The sequence below is a fragment of the Onychostoma macrolepis genome, chromosome 12 (genome assembly GCF_012432095.1).
Source record: "Onychostoma macrolepis isolate SWU-2019 chromosome 12, ASM1243209v1, whole genome shotgun sequence".
In the NCBI taxonomy this organism is placed as follows: domain Eukaryota; kingdom Metazoa; phylum Chordata; class Actinopteri; order Cypriniformes; family Cyprinidae; genus Onychostoma; species Onychostoma macrolepis.
In genome coordinates this window covers 27097265-27113221 of record NC_081166.1, presented here as the reverse complement: position 1 = coordinate 27113221, position 15957 = coordinate 27097265, and the positions used below count along the sequence as shown (strand labels likewise).

Genomic DNA, 15957 nt, shown 5'->3' with positions numbered 1-15957 from the left:
ACCTGCCTTTTCATTGTAATTGTTTGTGCAATTTATTAGAGTGAAAAGTTGATAACAGTAACCTTATTTCAATAATTCAATACAGTCTCCATTTCATGACTTTTAGAGAAGGCAAGAAACCAGTAGAAGTTTCCAGTTAGCCAGTTTTCACACCTTGGTTGGTTTCTGTGGTATGAGCAGAGCATGAGTGTTGAATAGTGTGTTGAATACAATTGCAGTGGAAGCTAAGAACAAACTGTGCAAAGATACAGAATATTTATTAATCTAATATGCAGATGTTGAAGTTATATATTTACTTTCCTCCATTCCCACCCAGTAGATCTCCAGTCGTTCTTGCCTGTTGAAGTACAGAATGTGCAATAAACACTACTATGTTTGTTTGTTTGTTTTGTGTCTCATCAGGATGTGCAGGTGTGTCATTTCTTGCATTTGTTCAATTTCCCAACATGAATTATGTCCTAAATTAAAGTGATAGTTCACCACACAAAAATTTAAATTCATCATCATTTACTCACCCTCAAGTTGTTCCAAACCTGTATGAGACTATGGGTAGCCAAACAGTTTCTGGTTCCCATTGACTTCCGTAGTATGGGGAAAAAATTCTATGGAAGTCAGTGGGGACCAGAAACTGGTTAGCTATATTCTTCAAAATACCTTTGTTTGTGTTTAGCAGAAGAAAGAAATACATACATGTTTGGAACAACTTGAGGGTGAGTAAACTCATATTGTATATAGTGTATCTGTTTATTGACACACTCATAAATTATACATATTTATTTAAATTGACACCGATTAATCTGAAACCAGAATGACATTTTATGATTTTAGGTGTGCAGACAGAATTGACACATTCATGTTGACCTGAACTTTTGTTACTACTGTTTTTATTCTATGCAAGTTACTCCATAGACATTCTAAAGCTTGGGGTCAATAAGATTTTATGTTTTTGAAAGAAGAGTCTTATGTTCACCAAGACTGCATTTATTTGATCAAAAATACAGTAATATTGTGAAATCTTATATGAGTAGCCCTACTAACCATATTTGTTATTCATTTAATGCAGCCTGTAAAGTCACCTTTAAAGTGCCATTAAATGGTAAGCATTAGGTTTCTCCCAGAACCCAGATGTTGGTAGTCAAATAGACAAGCCTTCAGGTGAATGATTTGAACGCTAGTCTGTAGTTCCTCTGTTCACCAAGAGATGGCATTGTAAAGAATGCTGAACGTATTCAGAGCAAGGTGTTTACTGTCCTGTAGGTGAAGTGGAGGACAAAACAACACAAATAAGGCTCAACATAAAACTATGCTGATAACAGGTATGAATACATTCATAATGTGATTATTCTGCAAATAACAGGTATGAATACATGCATAATGTGATTATTCTGCAAGTATTTGTTTTTGAAACGATGTTGCATCCTTACTGGTAGAGAGAACCACTCAGTACATCGAGAATTCCACCTAAAAACAAAAAAAAATACATTCCAAAAATATTATCCGAAATAGACTGAAAGTAATTACATAACATTTGAATTGCTAACAAATAATAGTGTTTGCTTCAGCGTAAGCCAAGTGAACTTTGATACTCTAGAACTAATCAAGAGTGTGCATCCTAATAGCAGCATCATACCTGGCTGGCAGACTGTTTCACAGATCGCAGGACAAATGTAACAGTAGGAACAATCCTGTGGAGGAAGACGATAAGAGGGTAGGTGATGCATAACATGTTCATAGTTCATGTTCAAGATTTTAGGTTAAATTAGGTGTGTGGTGTTGAGATGTCCATATACTTTTGGCCTTTATTAATTTGAATTTTGATATGTTAAGAAAGAAAACCTACTTCACAGTGATTGCAGTGTGCTGACGCGTCCCCTTCCTCACAGGGACATCTGACACAGATACCGCAGTGCTGAGAGGAAAGAGAGAGGTGGACAGAGATAAGCTACACCTCTGCTCTTTACTGGGTAAGTTTAGGAAGGGATCACACCAAATATATACTTTAGGTTCATGTATTATACTAAAGTTCAGTGGGTTTGGCATGCTCATGCACTGAGTATTGTCGTGATGATGTCGTCAGGTTTAGAAATTGATTGATTTCCAGTGACATTAACTATAACCAATTACTTAAATCAGTCAAAATACTACAGGCTATTAAAAATAATTTTATCAACATCAACAAATGTCATCTTTTCACAGCAAAGCTGCAGTCGCATAATGTTGCATACCATAAATAGCCTACATAAAATATGTAAATTATAGAATTAAAAGGAATTCATTACAGAGCAGAACTGCAATGTGACAAATTATTGTTGATTACAGCTTATGAATTTGTAATGATGTCTACACAAAATTAATATCTTGTTTAGATCGTAGCAGCATTTTTTTATGAAGAGAGAATCCGTGAGACTGCAGGATTCAGTGAGCAAGCATACATGCTGAACAAATTAATTTTCAATGGATTTATTCATTGCTACTTACTCATATAAATGGCTTTAGTAAATGGCAATAATGGTAATTGGTAATTGCCCTCTTATTTTAAAGGATTAGTTAGTTCGATTCAAGAATAAACGTGACTTTCTAATAGGGGTGTGATGAGACCCTTATCCCACGAGACGACATGAGAATGGGTTCACGAGAACGAGACGAGATTTTTAGACTTTTTTTAAAAAATCCTCAATTATGGGGAATATATAGGGAAAATAGTCTTTTATTCAACTGAATGAAGGAGTCAGTGTCTCACTTCATAAAGACTTGTTTCACTATTGGAATCTCCTGAATGAATGATTCAGTGTCAAATACATTTTTTAAACGGGTTGTCGCCACCTCCTGGCGGAAGATAAGCGTTACAATACAAGTGTTGAGATACTTTCGTTTTGATCGCTATTGTAGACCAGGGCCGTCCTTTGGGCGGTGCAACTGGTGCCCCCCACCATGAGACAGGGGCATGTGTAAGTCAGTAATGTAAGTGCAGTGTGGTAGAAAAGTGGTTACCTCACAGACTGAACAAATGGCACAGAAAGAGCCTGAGCTATACTTTACATCCTTCGTGGAGACCAACTCTTCTGCTTCTTCATTTTCCTCATTGGCAGTTTCTACAGAGAGAGAAAGATTAGGTTTAATAAAGATCTTAATATTACTGTCAAAAACAGAAGCCCCCAAAAAGCTTGCAATTGTACGCTGATTTGCAGTGAAAAATTTACAAAAAAAAAAAATGTAAAAGAAGAATATGAAAGAGAGAACGGTTGCTTTCTGATGTTCTGTTGGAGGTCTATTATGACTCCTCCCCGTGAACTTTCAGGTGCCCTATATCGTGCTCTCTCATTTCCTGTAGGTCATCGTCGATGTCATTTCCAGTCAAAAGAAACTTTACACAGCATGATTGTGAGTCGCCGACAAATATCTCATAGGCATCAATGACGCATCAGCACTAATCTCAGAACATGTCACGTCGTGTGATAACACACAATGCGATTATCACTCACATGAACGAGTACTGATTTGCCTCAGATTTTTGGCATTTGTCAGCAATTTCCACAAAACTGTGGACGATTGAAAATTGGGGCTAAAATCATGCAGTGTGCCCAGCATTAGGCATTGTTGCAGCTGGTAAAGGCAAGGCAAGGCAAGTTTATTTATATAGCACATTTCGTACACAATGGTAATTCAAAGTGCTTTACATAAAAGGAAGTGAAATAGTCATTAAAAATAATAAGAAATTAAAAATAATAATAATCACAACAATAAAAACAAAGTGATTTAAAAATTGATTTTAAAAGAATTTAAAACATTTAAGAATAGAAAGTGATTATATATAGTGCAATCAGTTCGGACGTAGCACAGTGCTCATTCAACAAATGCACAGCTAAACAGATGAGTTTTGAGTCTGGATTTAAAAGTGGCTAATGTTTTAGCACATCTGATCTCTTCTGGAAGCTGGTTCCAACTGCGGGCGGCATAATAGCTAAAAGCAGACTCCCCTTGTTTTGTGTGAACCCTTGGTATTTCTAACTGACTCGATCCTAATCATCTGAGTGGTCTGTTAGGTTTATATTCAGTGAGCATATCTCCAATGTATTTAGGTCCTAGGCCATTTAGAGATTTATAAACGAGTAGAAGTACTTTTAAATCAATCCTAAATGTAACTGGAAGCCAGTGTAAGGACCTGAGGACTGGTGTAATATGCTCAAATTTTCTGGTTCTAGTCAGAATCCTGGCAGCAGCGTTCTGGATGAGCTGCAGCTGTCTAATGGTCTTCTTGGGAAGGCCGGTGAGGAGACCATTACAATAATCCACCCTGCTGGTGATAAAGGCATGAACCAGTTTCTCCAAGTCTTGACTGGAAACAAAACATCTAATTATTGCAATGTTTTTGAGATGATAGTATGCTGATTTAGTTATTGCTTTGACATGACTACTAAAACTAAGGTCTGTCTCCAGAAACACCCCAAGATTTTTGACTTGGTTTTAGTTGATTGACCCCTAGAGTCAAGGTATGCATTCACCTTGATAACTTCATCTTTGTTTCCAAATGCAATGACTTCAGTTTTCTCCTTATTTAACTGAAGAAAGTTCTGGGACATCCAACAGTTTATTTCATCAATGCATTGGCAGAGGGAGTCAATGGGGCTGTAGTCATTTGGAGATAAGGCTAGGTAAATCTGCGTATCATCAGCATAGCTGTGATATGCAATTTGGTTCTTTCTCATTATTTGACTTAGTGGGAGCATATACAGACTAAACAAGAGCGGTGCGAGAATTGAGCCTTGTGGGACTCCGCATGTCATGGACGTCCACTTAGACTTATGCTCTCCTATTCTCACATAATAACCTCTCCCTTCTAAGTATGACCTGAACCATTTGAGTACCATCCCAGAAAGCCCGATCCAGTTTTCCAGTCTCTCTAGAAGTATGTTATGATCAACAGTGTCAAACGCAGCACTAAGATCTAGTAGTACCAGAACTGATATTTTTCCTGAATCAGAATTGAAGCGAATATCATTTATTATCTTAATGAGTGCAGTCTCTGTGCTATGATGTGCTCGGAAACCAGATTGAAAATTGTCCAGGTATCCATTTAAGTTTAAGTAGTTGTTCAGCTGATTAAAAACTACCTTTTCAATAATCTTACCTATGAACAGAAGATTTGATATTGGTCTATAGTTGTTCAACATTGTGTTATCAAGATTGCGCTTTTTCAGATAGGGCTTAACAACTGCAGTTTTCAGGGAGTTTGGAAAAGTCCCAGAAAGAAGTGAAGCATTCACCACTTCTAAGAGATCTGCTTCTAAACAGTTAAGCACACTTTTGAAGAAAGATGTGGGAAGTGTGTCAAGATAGCAGGTTGATGATTTAAGGTGCTGTACTATTTCTTTCAAAATTTTGCAATCAATTGCTTCAAAAACAGACATAGTCACTTCTTTTTGAAATTGCGGTCGAATCTGTGTGACCTCTGCAAAAGTAGATATGCCAATCTCCTTTCTGATATTATTGATCTTCCCAGAAAAGAAGGAAGCAAACTCATTGCATTTACTGTCGGAGAGCATTTCACTGGGAATCTGACTTGGGGGGTTTGTCAGTCTCTCCACAGTAGCAAAAAGAGTGCGAGAGTTGTTTAAGTTACTGTTTATAAGGTTTGAGAAGAAGGTCTGTCTAGCTGTGGCTAGTTCCACATTGAAAGCATGAAGGCTGTCTTTATAGATGCTATAGTGAATTTCAAGTTTTGTCTTCCGCCACATCCGCTCAGCTTTTCTGCATTGTCTTTTCATACTCTGAACTGCTGTTGATTTTCTCCATGGTGATTTTTGTCTGCCATTCTTCTTGCAGACCCTTGTCGGAGCAATATCATCAATAACATTCTTAACTTTTGAGTTAAAGGAATCCAGGAGAAGATCAACAGAGTCTGCAGAAATGCTTGGTGTTAAAGATATAGCCTTCATAAATAGTGTTCTCATTAATGCATCTCTTTCTGACAGAGACAGATCTAGATTCAGTGGTAACAGAGATCAATATATCAAAGAAAATACAGAAGTGATCAGATAGTGCTACATCCTTAACAAGGTTTAGACCTCTGCTGATGAGTAAATCTAGAGTGTGTCCACGATTGTGTGTGGGTTCATGCACATGCTGGATCAGATCAAAAGTGTTTAAAACAGTAATAATTTCTTTCTGGTTAAGACACTGCTAAGCTCACTTAAAGCAATCAGTGGACAAGTACTTAACTGACCCTTCACAGGGAGTTTGATTGACAGGCGATCTGACCAATCATGACACAGAAACTGCTATTTTTGTCCGACAAACAAACCAAACAGGAGAGTAGATTAACGTTGGTGGACTTGAACTTGGAAAATGGTGTGTATTGACATCCTTTGAAACAAGATACCTTCTGATGTTCATTTATGTTTATTTTGTGCTATAACTAGTATAGGAACTTGTACTTGTACGAGATGATGCTGCTTGAACCGAGGTATTACAGCGATCTGTCACGAAACATTAAAGAGCCAAAAAATTGTATTTATTGTTTAAATTTCCTAAAAAATGGCAAAATTTAAAAGCTGAGACTTTGCCCAGATAGCAAAACTCCTGAGGCCCAGATCAGGCCCACACCGGACACTTTCATCTGGCCCACATACCGTGGAATGATGGCACTTGAGCGATCCACTCCTGTTTGCCATATTTGGGCCTCAGGTAAGCCTTAGCATTGCCGCATGTAAGCCAAACAAATAAACCAAAACTGGCCCTACTGTGTTAATTTTTATTCTAACCCTGGTCTTCCCCACATTCCTCATGTGGTCCACATGCTGCATGGAATGGTGGCATTTTGCCAGTGGTCCACAAGCAGGCCACTGCACAGCCACATTTGAGCTAATAATGAACTAAATAAACCATAAATATACATTATTTAAGCCACACTAAGCCTTAAGTGAGTTATGCATCGACAATACTCAACATATTGTAAAGAGAAATTTAAAGATGTCCTCCCTAAATGTTCAAATAAGTTCCAGAAATGTGTCCTACTTGGTAAAATCATCCTGACCCAAGTTTTGCACAAGCAGCAATTCAAATGTCACAGATTAATTTTCAAAGACATATTCCAATACTTTAAAAACAGTTCTTCACCATTTTGAACCTAAATGCTTCTCACTCAGACTCTACCTACACAGTAAGTCTATAAGTGTCACTGCTATGCTGTGTTAAATTGCCCCTATTATGGGTTATGAAAGGTTCATATTTTGGTTTTGGGAGTCCCCAACAACAGGTTGACATGCATGCAAGGTCAAAAAGACTTTAATTTTCTTATAATATGCATTTATTTTTACCTTATTTGCTCAATGGCTCCCATATGATTCGCTCAAAGATTAATTTTTCCAAACCCCTCCTTTGCATGATGCTAATCTGCGGTGATTGGTCCGATTGGTCGATTTCGTTTAAAGCAGCATTTGTGAGCACAGTGCTGCTTTGTGTACAGCTGTTACCAGGGAAACAGCTATTTTTAACGCTCCAAGAGCAGCACCTAGTGGCAAAGAATGAATTTGCATTTTCATTCAGACCAACGCAAAAATCAAGTTTTCCCAGGTCTGCGTGTGCAACAAGTTGGCAGGCAATATGCTAATGTTTCACGTTGATGTCAACATGAAACGGCTTGGGATTCGTTTTAAAAACGACTCGTTTCAATGATTCAGAGTCGACTCTTTCTTTCGAGAGACAATAACTTTATACACGGTGCACTTTCAGATTTAAAACTTTGCAGGATATTTTCATTCACTTAGGGCTGTGTCACACACCGCATGAAAGGTAATTTTCAAAAATCCATAATAGGGGCACTTTAAAGAGCGCACAACGAAGATGAAAGGCTATATATCATAAGTCTTTAATTCCAACAAGGGCAAATCCAAACAGTGTAGCACAGCAAGATTTAAGACATGTAGATGCAAGACCAGACAAACTCAAAGTGAACATACAGGAACTCAGGAAGAAGTACTCAGACCAAACAAGGATAATTAACTAGGCACACCTGAACAGAATAGTTCATTTAACACAACAAGGGAAACTGTGACAGTAAGAGCTATCATTATAGAGCACTTCTGTTTTTATGTACACATAAAAAACCTGCCATTAAAAGCATGTTTCAAAAAATTAATTGCTGGGTATGTAGCCTTCTTAAGACTCATATCCTGATCACCCTGCATCAGTTAACTGTGTTGCATCCTATTAAAAGTAGCCAAAATATATTAGGCCACATTTATAATTTCAGACTTCAGTTTCAATTAGCCAGTGTCAAGTAATACATCCAAACCAGAAGTGGCCCTCATCTGTTTTAAAACATATGGGGCATATTTGCCATGTCAAATGTGGGACAAGTTAGGCTTACACACTGATTAGCCAATGCTGACTGTGCTGTATACAGTGGGTATGTAAAGTATTCAGACCCCCTTAAATTTTTCACTCTGTTATATTGCAGCCATTTGCTAATTTTTCCACATTAATGTACACACAGCACACCATATTGACAGAAAAACACAGAATTGTTGACATTTTTGCAGATTTATTAAAAAAAGAAAAACTGAAATATCACATGCTCCTAAGTATTCAGACCCTTTGCTCAGTATTTAGTAGAAGCACCCTTTTGATCGAATACAGCCATGAGTCTTTTTGGGAAAGATACAACAAGTTTTTCACACCTGGATTTGGGGATCCTCTGCCATTCCTCCTTGCAGATCCTCTCCAGTTCTGTCAGGTTGGATGGTAAACGTTGGTGGACAGCCATTTTTAGGTCTCTCCAGAGATGCTCAATTGGGTTTAAGTCAGGGCTCTGGCTGGGCCATTCAAGAACAGTCACGGAGTTGTTGTGAAGCCACTCCTTCGTTATTTTAGCTGTGTGCTTAGGGTCATTGTCTTGTTGGAAGGTTAACCTTTGGCCCAGTCTGAGGTCCTGAGCACTCTGGAGAAGGTTTTTGTCCAGGATATCCCTGTACGTGGCCGCATTCATCTTTCCCTCGATTGCAACCAGTCGTCCTGTCCCTGCAGCTGAAAAACACCCCCACAGCATGATGCTGCCACCACCATGCTTCACTGTTGAAACTGTATTGGACAGGTGATGAGCAGTGCCTGGTTTTCTCCACACATACCGCTTAGAACTTTTTGGCCTTAATTCTATCAGAGAATCTTATTCAGGTGTTTTTTTAGCAAACTCCATGCGGGCTTTCATGTGTCTTGCACTGAGGAGAAGCTTCCGTCGGGCCACTCTGCCATAAAACCCCGACTGGTGGAGGGCTGCAGTGATGGTTGACTTTCTACAACTTTCTCCCATCTCCCGACTGCATCTCTGGAGCTCAGCCACAGTGATCTTTGGGTTCTTCTTTACCTCTCTCACCAAGGCTCTTCTCCCCCGATAGCTCAGTTTGGCCGGACGGCCAGCTCTAGGAAGGGTTCTGGTCGTCCCAAACGTCTTCCATTTAAGGATTATGGAGGGCACTGTGTTCTTAGGAACATTAAGTGCAGCAGACATTTTTTTGTAACCTTGGCCAGATCTGTGCCTTGCCACAATTCTGTCTCTGAGCTCTTCAGGCAGTTCCTTTGACCTCATGATTCTCATTTGCTCTGACATGCACTGTGAGCTGTAAGGTCTTATATAGACAGGTGTGTGGCTTTCCTAATCAAGTCCAATCAGTATAATCAAACACAGCTGGACTCAAATGAAGGTGTAGAACCATCTCAAGGATGATCAGAAGAAATGGACAGCACCTGAGTTAAATATATGACTGTCACAGCAAAGGGTCTGAATACTTAGGACCATGTGATATTTCAGTTTTTCTTTTTTTAATAAATCTGCAAAAATGTCAACAATTCTGTGTTTTTCTGTCAATATGGGGTGCTGTGTGTACATTAATGAGGAAAAAAAATGAACAAATGATTTTAGCAAATGGCTGCAATATAACAAAGAGTGAAAAATTTAAGGGGGTCTGAATACTTTCCGTACCCACTGTATTTTCCAAAAATGGCCCAAATTGTGATTAATTATTTGGGTAATATTTGTCATTTTATATGCAGGCCACTTTAGGCTCACAGCCACATTAGCCGGTGCTTACCGTGCCTTATCTTTGCCAAAACTGGCCCAGATAGGGTTTAGGATAACTGGGCCACATTTGTGGATTCATATAAGGGCCACTTTAGGCTCACAGCCACATCACCTAGTGCTTATTGTGCCATATCTTTGCCAATACTGGCCAAGATATGTTTTAGGATAACTGGGTCACATTTGTGGCATCATATGTGGGCCTCTTTAGGCTTACAGCCACATTAGCCAGTGCTTACCGTGTCATATCTTTGCCAAAACTGGCCCAGATACGTTAATATACCTGAGCCACATTTTCTGAAACATGTGGACCAAATTTGGTTTACACCCTGATTAGCCTTTGTCGATTGTGCCACATTTTTGCTAAAGGTGGCCCACATTTGGTTGGCATTATTTGGGCCATATTCACTATCTACCACATGGACCACTTTAGGGTCACATTCAGATTACACATTGCCGTGAACACTGCATCTTTGCTTACAGAGGCCCAAATGTGATTTGATACATTTGGGCCATTTTTGCTATTTTACATGTGGGCCACTTCAGGCTTATATCCATTTTGTATGGGCCATAAGAAGGCCATCAGTGCCGTATCATTGCCTTTAGTGGCCCACATCCACATGCAATCTGGGATGTTTCATACCAAAAGTAACCTGCTCTGTCTTGTCCTGCTCGGCACGTTGTCAATTTCCTCTTTGCTCCACAATGTATTTTTCACTGCATGAGAACATGGTGTGGGGTGTGAGAGAAGCATGGCTTGTCGGACATTGCAAAAGTAATGAAGGGGGTCTTTGCAAAGGGTCAATTTATAGGTGATTCAGAAGAGTACCCTGAAGTAAAAACCCTCCTTTTGTAAAAACATGCAAATCAAGTCTCCATCAAGTAAGGACTCCAACAAGGTGGAACCTACAGCTAGGTTGTCCAATTCTGTTCTTAGAGTGCCACCTTCCAGCAGAGCTTAGGTCCAGCCCTAATTAAACACACCTGAACCAACTAATCAGGATCACTATACACTTCCAAGTAGGTGTGTTGGAGATGAACTTTGTAGGACAGTGGCCCTCCAAAAGCAGGATTGGACACCCCTGGCATTCCTTAATACTCCATCTCACTACCTCCTTGTTGTGTACCATAGGCAGACGTACACTTCAGGGTACCTACACTCACAGTCTTTCTATATCTGTTGGAACTGCCAGTTGGCGGACAGCAAAACTGACTTCATGCCTGCCTTGGCCAGTCAGTCAAACCTCTTAAAATGTTTTAGTCTAACAGACATGGATCTGGACAGACAACATGGCAACTCCCTCAATCCTTTCTACCAACTTTGTCTCGGAATTTCATTCCTCTCTCTTTTCTCTGCAAAAAAACATCCTTTAGAATATCAATTAATGCTACTAGTACTGCCAAAGTTCACAATGTCTCTGATGATAGTCACAATTACTTCAAAGGGTTAGTTCACCCAAAAATGAAAATTTGTCTGTGATTTACTCACCCTCAAGGCATCCTATAGTACTGACTTTCATCTTTCAGACAAATCCAGTCGGAGTTATCTTAAAAATTGTCCTGGCTCTTCTAAGCTCTATCATTGCAGTGGGCAGGTGTTTCTGTTCAACAGTCCAAAAGACGTCAAATAAAGTGCATCCATTCATAATAAAACATGCTTCACACGGCTCCGGGAATCCATGCGTTTTTGTAAGAAAAATATCCATATTTCAAACGCAGAAGCCGTTCTGGTTGATGCAGGACATCGGCGTAGCGTGGTTAGTGACGAATGCGGAGAAAGAACAAAACAAAATGCCGGTCATGAATTAGAAGTACAAAACGAGGATTTGTAAAGAAAAATGTCAGAGGTTTTCGATAAAAGCCAAGAGGAGACTGGTTTTCCTTTGCTAAAGTAAGGAAACTTACTTACTTGTTTGCTTCCTTTGCACCTGTAAACAAACTCGCGAGGCACGCACGCTGCGCATACGTCCTACATCATCCGCCCGGAACAGCTTCAGCGTATGACAAATAGTGGAAGTGAGAGAAAACGGTTTATTACGTTTGAAATATGGATATTTTTCTTACAAAAACGTATAGATTCACTACAGGAGGCCTTTATTCACCGGCTAATTGTCATTTTTGGGTGAACTAACCCTAACATCCACCTGGACAAACCTCAACCATCTGACTTCCTAGAATTTCTGGCCTCATATTTCGCTGCAGCACACAATGCAAGCAAACAGGCTCACCCATAACTGTATCCCTAACAATAATCTTGTCACTTTCTTACATTTCTCTAAACACCTTTTTCTCCAGTTATCTGTCATTCTCTCTGAATCACCGCCGACTTAAGCAAGTATCAGTCATCTCCCTCTTCTCCTTTAGTTGTTTCTTCTGCCAAGGTCACTTACTACTGAAACAAGATCAGCAACACTTCAGACACCTGCAGACTATTCACAGGATATTGTTCAAGACATCTCTTCAACTCCATACTATCACATCAATGTGTCTCTTACTACTGGCTACTTTCCCACCATATTTAAGCACGCTTGGATGACCCCACAACACTTAATCCTACAACAGTTGAAAGCTACAGACTAGTCCTGTCAACTTTTCTGGCACGTTCTTGAAAGATTTGTTCAGTCAGCTCTAAGGTTTCCTGGAGAGAGTATGTGTCTCCGTCACATTGGCTAATCATTGGGGTGCAGGGTTCGGTGCTTGGTCCTTTCTTTTTCTTAATGTATAGTTTCTGTTATATTCCCTTTCTGCTCTTGACTTACCATTTTTGGACCCTGCAAGTAGACACATTTACCTAATTTATCTACTATTAAACACTATTATTGCTTATGAAACTTCATATAAAATGCATGCTGAAAATTTGTGTTAATACAACAAAACAAGACAACTTGAATTATTATTTTTACATTAACTCAAAGTCTCCCACCATTTAGCATTAAAATGAATCACAAGGACTTGCCACCCTGGGTCGCATGACTATAATACAATTACTTCTTCGAAGTGTCCCTTCTCTAAAGGACTTGTGGAAGGGACCATTGTGAAGGAATTTAATTGTTCACATTCATTTGGAAAGCCTCTACAAATGGTGTCCCTTTCTAAGGGTGTAAATATGGAATTTGTTTAATCATCTGATAGCGATTAGCTAGTTGACATTTTCCACTGAGATGGATATGGTTTCTTTGTTCCATGTCAAATGGCAGCTAAAACTCAAATGTACTTTAGAGCTTGTGAACTTTACCTTAATAACAGACCCTAGGTTTCAGTGGTGGCCATATAGCCGAGTGATACCATGTAACGCATATGCCGTGTGTTAGGTTCATGTCAACAACATTCAGCCAGAAAGGACTTAAAGTGGTTGGAATATTTCAGCTGCTGTAGCTGTTCTGATATAGTGAGCTATTTTAGGGCCAATGTGTGACTTCATAGACTCACTGAGAGGCATTCACAGGACTTTGCACAGCCAACAATGGCTCTGTTCCAAAACCTAGTGAGATGCCAACAAAGACAGCATTTTAACACTATAAACCTACTCTATCATATTTGATACGCAAATTTCTAAGACCTCTAAATTATCAACACGATCAAAACTTGTAAAGCTGAAAAAACGGTTATACACAATCTACTGTATGCCTTTTATTGTCTGATCGATAGTTTATACTACTTTAGCAAATAAAAGGCTTTTTAGTATAATTGTAAAAATGTCCACCTTCAGGTTTTGGAATGTGTCATTTAATGATTTTTTTATAAAGTACATTATCAGTATTAATGATTGACGAATTGCAGTAGTATTAAAATGTTAAAGTAAACATTACTCAGGAATTTTAATAAGGCGTGTATTATCATTAATATTATTTTTTTATAATCGTTCTTAAGAAAATTTCACAATGTGTCAGTAAAATGTACTTGTTAAAATAGTTTCCTAGCTTTTTTTCACGTAAATATACTAAAAAAAAAAACATCTGTTTTCATTGCAAGTAAAAACACTTAACATTGATTGTGAAGGCTATTTAATGATTAATTCAGTAGTTACCTTCAATAGTATCTTCAACTACGGTTTCTTCATCTTCATCATCTCCAGCCTCCTCATTATCTTCGTCAGCAGCTACCTTTTCCTCATCTGCCTCTTCCTCTTCCTCACTTGGTGCTCCCTCATCCTCTGCTGCTGTTTCTTCTTCCTCTTTTGACTGTTGTGCTGAATCCTCTTCTTCTACTAATCCTTCCTCTACTTCGACCTCCTCTTCCTCAGTCTCCTCCTCCTCCTCCTCTTCCTCTTCCTCTGTATCCTCCTCCTCTGCTACTTCTACCTCTTCCTCTGTGTATTCCTCTTCTTCTTCTTCCTCTGCTGCTTCCTCTTCATATTCTACTCCTTCTGCCTCATCTCCCTCTGCTACTTCCTCTTCGTCTGCTCCTTCTACCTCCTCCTCTTCAACCTCAGCAGCTTCAGCCTCCTTAGTTATCTCCTCTTCTGGGGTCACCTCTTCCTCAGAAGTTTCCTCTCCATCTTCCTCATCTTCAGCTCCCTCACCTTCCCCATCTCCAGATACATCTCCACCGTCCTCCTCATCAGTCACCTCCTCTTTCTCACCTCCAGTATGGTCCAGACCCCTCAGCACCTCGGCTTCCTCACTTTGCAGCCTTTCTTCAGCCTGCACAGAATCCCTGAACGGTCCAGTGCAAAGCAGAGTTACAATAAGTCCCAACAGCCAGCTACGTGAAGCTACCATCTTGCAGTCGCTCCTTCACACAAGTACAGGAAAACGGTTTATAAAAAATGTATTCGTATACACCCAAGAAGAGCAGTTTCTTCTGGGGTTCAAAGATCCAAGATCTCTGGATCTGGATCTTTGGGACAAGTACTTGGAAATGCAGTCGCTGGATCCACTGGAAGGAAATAGAGAGATAGCTGAGTGACCGAGAGGGGGCTGGTCTCTGTTGTACGGTCACATGTACACTCGCACCATTCAGAGAATGGTGTAGAACAGAGGAACATACTGGGATGATTGACAGGGCCACATGCACAAGACACATTTCTAATGCCCTTTATTATTACTTCTTTGTCTATGTGAGAGAAAATGAGATAAACAGAAGTGCTCATGAGTAATGAAAGATTACAGGAAGGCACAAAAGAACTTTAGGACCAACATTACACAAACATAGACCCACCCAAGTGAAGCCACTTTGACCCTCCTTAGGCCTGGCTGGATCTGGTGGGTGGGAAGCTATATAAAGAGGCTCTCAATAGTAGCAGTACATTGCATGATCTGACCTTCAATAGATCACTCAGCTGCTGAAACTCCATCCCTCACTCGCTCGCTCTTGCTTTTCCTATATCGGGTCTTTTTCTAAAGGTCACCTCTATGCATCTTACTCACTACATACCCTTTTATCTGCTGCTGTCTGCACCTGCTACCATTTACTTCACTGGACAGTGAAAATGAAATGGATTTGTATTCACTTTCTGGAAGATTTTCATATCTAAACACTCTTCACAGGTTCTGCTAGAAGTGTTTTTTTTGTTTGTTTTTCTTAACACAGAATTCTTTCCTGACTCATACTGGAAAACTAGGGCATTTTGTTGCCCGTAAAGCGATAAAAACACTTACAGTATATACCTATTTTAGGGAGTATTTCATCTTAAGCATTGCAAGCCATGCTTGTTTTCTCTCATCAGTCTTTGACATAGAATGCAATGCATACTGGACACAAACATTCTTTTTTGGGTTCGTTGGTGCTCAAAACAAGTCTCAATTTCCAGAAATTCCTTTATTGCTGTTGTTATGACAGCCAACAATAACAGAGCTCGACCCTGAGCTTAATTTTATTCTCATTTCTCAGTAGTATTCAAAAAAGTTAATTAATTAATTAATTTGCTTTACCAGTATTAACAT

The 15957-nt window shown here is 39.4% G+C and overlaps 1 protein-coding gene across 1 annotated transcript; it reads right to left on the bottom strand.

Annotated features, from left to right (window-relative positions):
• Window positions 1-352: 352 nt before the first annotated feature.
• LOC131551464 (sarcoplasmic reticulum histidine-rich calcium-binding protein) lies at window positions 353-15117 on the bottom strand. Its single transcript, XM_058794456.1, has 6 exons — window positions 14100-15117; window positions 2992-3092; window positions 1841-1909; window positions 1631-1685; window positions 1425-1461; window positions 353-1251 (listed from the first exon to the last, which is right to left on the bottom strand). The coding sequence occupies exons 1-6, from the start codon at window positions 14791-14793 to the stop codon at window positions 1230-1232; spliced, it is 978 nt and encodes a 325-aa protein (XP_058650439.1). The 5' UTR covers window positions 14794-15117; the 3' UTR covers window positions 353-1229.
• Between the last annotated feature and the right edge of the window lie 840 nt (window positions 15118-15957).